Below are 8,625 nucleotides of genomic sequence, written 5' to 3'. Positions count from 1 at the left end.
TGTGGGGACTCGGAGGCGGTTAGCGAGAGCGAGGGGTGGGGGGCGATGCCATGAGGCAGCCGGAAAGCCTGGTGAGGTCTGGAGGTTGACTGTCCAAGCCGCCTTCCCGCGAGGCCGCCGCCTCCAGGCAGCCGCCCGTCCCCCTCAGGGTCTCGCATCCTGCGGTCGTCCAGCGCCTGGGACCCGGGCTCCCGGGCCCTAGACACCGCACTATGACCGCGGCCGCCGCCTCCAACTGGGGGCTGATCACGAACATAGTGAACAGCATAGTAGGGGTCAGTGTGCTCACCATGCCCTTCTGCTTCAAACAGGTGAGTCCAGCGGGGCAGGGGTCGCCCCTCGCCGCCGCGAGCTCGCCCGGCCCAGGGTCCGCCGCTCACGGGGCGCGGGAGCCAGGGCCGGTGGATGTGCGGGAGAGGCCCCGGAGGCTTCCCTCCGTAAACGGCGCGCGGTGGCGGAGTTTCAGCCTCGGCCCGAGAGTTCGCAGTCAGTAACCTCCGCCCCCAGAGGAGAGCGGCGTGGTCCTTCCCGGGGAAAGTGGCCACAGGATTCGGTGCTATTTTTCTTTAGGATTATAATTATTTTTTTAAAGATTTTATTTTTAAGTAATCTCTGCACCCAACGTGGGGCTCGAACTCAGGACCCTGAGATCAACCGAGCCAGTCGGGCGCCCCCTGTTTATGATCATTTTTAAAAACTCTGACCCGACTGCATTTGTACTGGGGGGGTGGGGGCACAAGTCAAGTCCTTCAGGCTGGAACTAGATTGGGGTGTTGGTTCTAAGGTGGTTACAGAATTTGCCAGATTGTGGGTGTCACGATATGTAAATGTTACCTCGGTTGAAAAGATCGGAAATCTATTTAAAAATAGGTGTCGGGCATTAAAGACCGGATGGAAAAAAGTCACCATTTTTGAGATGTGGATCCATTTAGCTTCTGTTTATATAAATCCACAAAAAAAATAGGTGTTTGGTCCTTTAGAAGAGGAATGTTGGTGAAATTGTCAAATTGGGCAACTTCTTTCCTAAAAATGAACTTCTCAGCCTCAGTGCCTGGTGGATGGAGTTGCGGCTCCCCCTGCCCCACTGCTTCCTGGAGGACGGAGGGGGGAAGGGGGAGGGCAGGGCAGGTGGCTGGCAAGGCGGCACACACCAGTCTTGAGTGATGAAACCAAATAGGTAGAAAAATGAAAATAAAATGGACATTTTGGAACTGAAAGTGACCATCGGTAGTTTGATTTTAGATTAACAGACACTTTGCATTTTTCACGCTGAGCATCTTTTGGATGATAATAGCACAGTTATGTTTTTAATCTGGAGATTTTTTAAAATTTTAATTATTTTTCTTTTTACATTTATTGATTTTTGAGAGACAGAGACAGAGCACAAGTGGGGGAAGGGCACAGGGAGGATGAGACACAGAATCCAAAGAAGGCTCCAGGCCCCGAGCTGTCAGCACAGAGCCTGAACCAGGGTTCAAACTCACAAACTGAGATCATGACCTGAGCCGAAGTCAGATGCTTAACCGACTAAACCACCCAGGCGCCCCTTATTTTTAAATATTGTTTATTTTTGAGAGACAAGAGACAAAGTGGGGGTGGAGGGGCAGAGAAGGAGGCAGAATCTGAAGCAGGCTCCAGGCTCTGAGCTGTCAGCACAGAGCCTGACGTGGGGCTTGAACCCCCCACTTGAACTGTGAGATTATAACCTGAGCTGAAGTTGGGCGCTTAACTGGCTGAGCCCCCCAGGCCCCTAAGAAATTTTTGTTTTAAGTAGGCTTCATGCCTAACGTAGGGTTTGAACTCATGACCCTGAGATTAAAAGTCACACGCTCTACTGACTGGAGCCAGCCAGGCACCCCTGAATCTGCATTTCAATTCTTTTTTTATTATTATTTTTTAATGTTTTTATTTATTTCTGAGAGAGAGAGAGACAGTGTGAGCAGGGGAGGGTCAGAGAGAGACGGAGACACAGAATCTGAAACAGGCTCCAGGCTCTGAGCTAGCTGTCAGCTCAGAGCCCGACGTGGGGCTCAAACCCACAAACCGCGAGCTCATGTCCTGAGCCAAAGTTGGACACTTAACCAACTGAGCCACCCAGGCGCCCCTGCATTTCAATTCTTAAAAAAAATGTTTATTTGTCCAGAAAGAAAAATAGAGAACAAGTGAGGGAGGGGCAGAGAGGGAGAGGATCCCAAGCAGGCTTTGCACTGTCAGCGTGGAGCCTGATGTGGGGCTTGAACTCCCGAACTGCGAGATCATGCCCTGAGCTGAAGTTGGACGCTTAACCGGCAGAGCCCCCCAGGCGCCCCTGAGATGCTCCATCCCCCACCCGGGGCCCACCAGCCTGCAGACTCCCTGGCCAGGAAGAGCCTGCAGCCGAGCGGTTGGGGGGGGCACAGGCACGCACGTGACCGTGGGGCCTGGCGGAGTTGGGACGCTGCTGTCGCCTGGATGCGACCGTGGGGCCTGGCGGAGTTGGGACGCTGCTGTCGCCTGGATGCGGCGGCGCCCCTGTGGTGGCCCTCGGCCGGAGCGCAGCAGGAGTGCTGAGTGTCCAACAGCCGTGCCGTTTAAAAAAGTTGGTTTGGAGTTTTTCTTGTTTGGTTGGTGTAGTAACTTCAGTCCTTTTCACAAAAATGGACATTTTGCTGAAGCATCGCATACCAAGAAGCACCTACTCAGTACTCGTGCTGGGTTGTCAGGAAGCGAGCGCACAAGGGACACAGCTCCCGTAGGGGACACAGCCTCGCCGGCGCCGTCCTCCCCGCCAGCGGCCGCCCTTCACCTCCAGGGCTGTACATCCGTGGTGCCTGCATGCTGGCTTTATGGACAGAATCATCCTGCTGCGTGCATTTTAAATTAAAAAATTTTTGTTTAACTAAATTTTTTGAGAGAGAGAGAGATAGAGCACGAGTGGGGGAGGGTCAGAGAGAGAGGGAGACACAGAATCTGAAGCAGCTCCAGTCTCTGAGCTGTCAGCACAGAGCCCGACGCGGGGCTCGAACCCACGAACCGTGAGATCTTGACCTGAGCCGAAGTCGGACGCTTAACCGACTGAGCCCCCAGGTGCCCCGCTGTGTGCATTTTAATGTCCACCCAGTCGTCTGTTACACAGATGTGCTGCCACTTCCTTTCCCTGCGCCAGGCGGCGGCGCCCTCTCTGGAGCTCCGTGGACACCTGTGCACGGGCTTTGCTGATGGCGTGCGTTTCTCTGGGTGTTTCTCTTTCGGTAGAATTGCCAGATTGTAGGATGTGTTGTATGTTTGTCTCTGGTAGACGCCAGTGTGACGCTTGTTTCTTCAGCTTTTATTTTTCTTCTTTTATTTTTTCCCCCTGCAAGTATGGGTAAGGCACTTAGATCACACAGGAAAAAAGGGAGCAGGAAGGAAATGGCATCTAAGCGTCACCCAAAAGCTCTTGCCGGAGTCCCAGGCGAGGTGTAGCCCCCGGAACCGAGTCCCCATTGACATTAGAAACTAAGAAAATTTTAGAAAAGTCTGCTCACCGCAGCATTCGGGCTCTCGTACAAAAGGAGGGCTCTCTCTACAGGGGTCCTGACTCGTAGCAGGGACCCCGGTACCTCACTGGCCTGGAGAGCCTGGGAGTCAGGGAGGAAAGACGGCTGGATGAAAAACAATACAGTCAAGGGGGTTCTCGACTGGTCTGCCCTGTAGGGGCACCAGCCTTCAGGTTTTCCCCTGCTCTCAACCTCGAAACACATTCCCAAGAGCCTGTGCTTATTTTATTTATTTTTAAGATTTTTTTATTAGCATGAGCAGAAGAGAGGGGGAGAGAGAGGGGGAGAGAGAGAGAGAGAGAGAGAGAGAGAGCGAGCAAGAGAATGTTGAGCAGCCCCACACCCAGTGTGGAACCCGACTCGGGGCTCAATCTCACGACCCTGGGATCATAACTTGAGCTAAAATCTAGAGTCAGACGCCCGACTGACGGAGCCACTTGGGCGTTGTGACCTCGTGTTTATTTTTAAAAATGTAGCCCTTTAGCCGCTCCCCAAGGTTTCGTAGTCCCTGCCCTGAAGCTGTTTCTGGAGCTTTAGAACAGGGGTAGGTCTGCGGCCCACGTCGGCGGACAGGTGTTGAGGGAGCACGTGGCACTTCTCCCGGGGGGGGGGGGGGGGGCAGCTACGCGTGCAGTCGCTGGTCAGACGGTGTCTCTCAAAGTCCTAAGAAAGATGTAAATAGGGGCGCCTGGGTGGCTTAGTCGGTTGAGCATCTGACTTTCGCTTAGGTCATGATCTCGCGGTTCGTGGGTTCGAGCCCCGCGTCGGGCTCTGTGCTGACTGCCAGCTCAGAGCCTGGAGCCTGTTTCAGTCTGTGACTCCCTCTCTCTCTGACCCTCCCCTGCTCACACTCTCTCTCTCTCTCTCTCTGTCTCCTAGAAATAAATAAAAAAAAAAACAACATTAAAAAAAAATTAAAAAAAAAATTAAAAAAAAAAAAAAGAAAGATGTAAATGTCGTTTTTGATCTCTTCCTTCCGGAATGTGTTCACCACCCGTAGCTGCTGCTCTGAGTGGCTAGAAGGTGGGCGCCCGTCGGGGGGACGCACAGAGCTGGGGAGGCTGCTCGTTGGCAGCACCTCGCTGTTCATGAAGACTCAGAGAGGCCACGGAGGAAACGGCGTCCGTGGCACTCAGGGTCGTACCGCATGTGGCCACCACATGTGGGGAGTTGCCCCCTTCCGTGCTAGGAATTGTCACCCGTGGGCAGAGAAGTGAGGCAGAGCCAGGGTGTTGCATCAGCGAGGTGGGGGGGCGGGGGAGGCCCCCATCCTGTGACCGTCTCTGTCTCTTTCCCCCCTCCAGTGCGGCATTGTCCTGGGGGCCCTGCTCCTGGCTTTCTGCTCCTGGATGACGCACCAGTCCTGCATGTTCCTGGTGAAGTCCGCCAGCCTGAGCAAGCGGAGGACGTACGCCGGCCTGGGTGAGGAGGCTGGGCTCCTGGCGGCGCCCGGCGCGGTGCCCGGCGCGGCCCGGAGCCCCTCGTGGGCAGCGTGCATTCTGGCGCTGGGCGCTCACTCTCACTCCTTTTCATCCACTTGATGCTTCCAGGGTTCCTTGAGCAGCACTCCTTTCCCTTATTATGAAATGTAATGCGGTTTTTAAGACCTGTTCTAGGAACACACGCTTTACCATCGAGGGGACACTCGTGCCGCTGCCCCCCTTTACGCAGATACCTGTGGAGACTGTCCCCTTCCAAACGCCAGCGGGACCCGTGTCCCTAGCCCCTGGGCACGCTCGCTCGTGGTCTGCCTCTCCCGCGCTCCCCGCGCCTGCCCTCGGAGCCACGGCCCGAGGTCTTCCGTGCTTCTGCACCCTGAGTGCCACGGGGGCAGACGGTCACGGGGCTCTGGCTGGTGGCGGGGCTCGCGCTGGTGGCGGGCCTGTCACCTTCTCCCTAGCAGTTCTGTTTCCCGAGGCTCTGGGTTGTAATTTCGTTTCCTTTTGTTGCGTCTTCCTTTGATTTGGGGCAGGGATGAGGAGGCCGCGCTTTCTTCTTCCTTTTCATTTGGACCCTTCCCACGGCCACTTGGCTCCACTGGTGGGCCCCTTATTTCCCGCCATCCCCAGGCTGGGGTGCGTTCTGCGCTGTGGACATCTGGCGTGGGGGTTGGCAGGAGCTCGGCAGAGTCCTTGGGCTCCGGACCAGAGTCCCCCTGCCCCCAGCGTGTGGCCAAGGCGCCGGGCCGCTCGCGTGCTCACGGCAGAGAGGAGGCTGCAAGGGGACGTGTGTGCAGGTCGCAGGGACCACATAGAATACACACATCCGCAGGGCCCGCGCGTCGGCTTTGGGCAGTGCCACCTTGGCTTCCTTCCAGTTCGTCGGCTCTGCATTGGCGCCAGGCTGCCAGCATCGGCTCTGACCTCGGTGCCCAAGGGGCACCTCTTTCTCTCCTCCCCAGAGAGAGCCGTGCTGTCGGCTGTTGTTGTCGGAGCCACTTGAGGAAGTGGCAGTGACAGGTGAACGGCCCGCAGCCCAGCGCGCACTGTGGGCGTCGGGCAGCTGTGGGGGGCAGGGATGCAGGCAGACGGCCTTCGGCCAGGCCTGGAGACGGTGCAGGGCTGGGGCGCACTAACGCTCCGCGGCAGGGGTGGGATGTGCGTGCGGGCCCAGTCGGGAGTCTGCGATAGTTCATGGTTTGGTTCCACGGTTTGGTGAACTCTGGTGGGGTCACCTGCTGCCCCTCTGCTGTGACCTGTGCGTAGGCAGCTGCTGGACAGCGAGTCCCGCCGGTTGGGAGCTAGAGCACCGGGTGGGTCTTGCTGCTGTTACGTTTGTGAGTTTGTGGTGTTGGCTGCTCACTGGCCGCACTGGCGAGTCTCATCTGCTTCTTACCTCCTTACCTGCTTCCTCGCCCTGCGCAGGCTGCTTCGTGTAGACTTTTCTAAACCTTGCTTTCAGAAGACAGACAGAGCTGTGCGCCAGTCGGCCTCCTCCAGTGGCCAAAGCCCCCGTGAGGCCGCCTGAGCCCAGACCGCGGCCTCTGGCTGGTGCCTCCAAGCTCTCGGTTATGAGCATCAGCTGCTTTGGCGCTGTGGCCGTGGTCTCGTCATCTGACCTCCCCGGGTCCTGGTCAGCCTGCTGCCCGCTCCGGGCCCGGGCTGGGGCCTGCAGGGGGCCTGTCTGGCCAGTTTTCTCCCTGCCTGTCTTCAGATGGGTGACCCACACGCGTGGGTACGTGGCTTGGGAACGAGGGTTGTAAAGTCAAGCCTTCTGATGCCCAGGGGTCTTTACACCCTCATTTATCTGACAAATGATTTACTGTCCTCTGTGTAGGTGGCACTGCGGACGGAATCAAACGCAGCCCAAGGCCCGGCTCTGGGGACGGTTGGGTTGGGGTCGCTGGTGCCGGGTGGCCATCTGGAGGAGACGTTGGACAGCTGGAGGAGACAGCGGGAATGCGGCCAGGCTCCCGCGTGGGGGCCGGTGGGCCGAGAGCTCCGTGTCCACGGCAGCCTCAGAGCTGAGGGCCGAGCAGGGTCCCCCAGGAGGAGCTGCCAGCCCGGCTCCGGGGAAGGACTGGGAGAGCCTCCTGGCCCCAGTCCCAGCTCCGCACAAGCGTGCTGGTGAGACTGGTACGGGGCCACGCCCACTCCTTGTCCCCAGGAGCGCCGGCCTGTTAGCTGCCGAGTGCCCGTCCCGGGGGCAGGGCCTGGCCTAGGAGCGCTGGTCCACACCCGGGCACGCTTGCTCAGAAACCCTTTGGTGGACACCTGCCAGCCTGCTGGGGCCCGTCTGGCGCTGCGCTTCCACCCGTGAGGGGCCGTCCCGGGCCCCCCTCTGCCCTTGCAACACCACGCCGGGCGGGCGGCGGGGGGCGGGGGCCGCTCGGCATTTCTGTTTGACACTCGGGGTTGGAGGTTGCTGAGGGATCTGCACTTGAAGTAGGGGTGGCGTGGGTAAAGAAAGGGGTGAGTGGGGAGGCCGGGAACTGGGGCAGCCCGTTAGGACAGCCCCCTAGAGGGACAGTACCTTCTAGGAAGATACTTCCTAGAATACCTTTCATTTCCTCGCTGTCCAGGCTGCGGGTGCGTTCTGGAACTTTTTCTGGCAGCCGCCCTGAGCGTTTGGAACACGCTGTAGACGCTCAGCCTCCTTGTGCAGAAGCAGGAGTGGGAGGGCCGCGAGCAGGGCCCCTCTGAGGGGCACGGAGTTCTGTGTCAGGCCCCGGGCTGTGCTGCCTGATGGCGTCCTTGGGGCCCGTGGGGCTCCTCCCTTTGCTGAGAGCAGGCCTTGAGCTCCTGGCTGCTGTCTGAATGGAGTCTTTCGTTTGTGAAGGTCTCAACTTGGCCTTGAGTCTCTGGCAAGGAGTCAGACAAGCCTGAGAGGCCAGCGTGACCCTCAGGGCAGGAGGCAGTTTCCGCTCTCCCGCCTTCTCGCCGCTCAGGCTCCCCCGCTTTTGGGAATGCCGCGCCTCTTCCGACGTCATTTAAAAGTGGCGAGTGTCGTTTGGACTCATTCACACCAACTGGCCTGCATGTTTCCTGCTCTCCGAGTCCCTCGGAGCAGGAAGCTGGGCCGTGGGGTCACACAGGCCCCTCTCTGGCCCCCCTGGGGGGTGGGAACTTGCCTGGACCGTGGGGGCTGCAGGGTTCTGGGCCACAAGGTTCCGGGCTGCTCCTCGGTCCCGGGAAGGGCCTTGCGGAGCCAGCTCTAATCTCCCATGTGCCCAACGCAGTTCTGTTGTCGGGAAGGAAGGACAGTTAGGTCGTCTCTGCCCTGGGACACAGTGTCCACAGGCCCGGCTCCTTGATTGTCTATCCAGAAAGGGGGCAGGTCTGAGACTTCCTGTCCCCTCGCACCCGGATGGCCCCACTGGAAAGGATTCTCCGAGTTTTCTTCTGAAGTCACAGAGAGTGAACGTTAGAGCCCTTAGCCAGGTCCCTTTGGCGTGAGCTGTGGAAACGGGCGCGCCGGAGTGACCGAAAACCCAGACCTGGCACTGTCTGCCCTGTCCCTGCCCTCCCCCTGCCTCCCTCTGCCCTCCCCCTGCACTCCCCTGCCCTTCCCTTGCCTCCCCCTGCCCTCCCCCTGCCTCCCCCTGCCTCCCCCTGCCTCCCCCTGTCCTCCCCCTGCACTCCCCTGCCCTTCCCTTGCCTCCCCCTGC

The 8,625-nt window shown here is 58.6% G+C and overlaps 1 protein-coding gene across 2 annotated transcripts in view; it reads left to right on the top strand.

Annotated features, from left to right (window-relative positions):
• The first annotated feature begins 212 nt into the window (after nt 1–212).
• SLC38A10 (solute carrier family 38 member 10) overlaps nt 213–8,625 on the top strand; it is a 41,079-nt gene continuing 32,666 nt past the window's right edge. For both annotated transcript variants that reach the window (XM_039226379.1, XM_039226378.1), the window contains exons 1-2: nt 213–311; nt 4,823–4,940. In XM_039226379.1, coding sequence (XP_039082310.1) covers nt 213–311; nt 4,823–4,940 — 217 coding nt within the window. The remainder of the gene's footprint in view (nt 312–4,822; nt 4,941–8,625) is intronic.

The sequence above is a fragment of the Hyaena hyaena genome, unplaced genomic scaffold (genome assembly GCF_003009895.1).
Source record: "Hyaena hyaena isolate Hyena2069 unplaced genomic scaffold, ASM300989v1 scaffold_21, whole genome shotgun sequence".
Classification (NCBI taxonomy): domain Eukaryota; kingdom Metazoa; phylum Chordata; class Mammalia; order Carnivora; family Hyaenidae; genus Hyaena; species Hyaena hyaena.
This window is presented reverse-complemented; position numbering and strand designations above follow the sequence as displayed.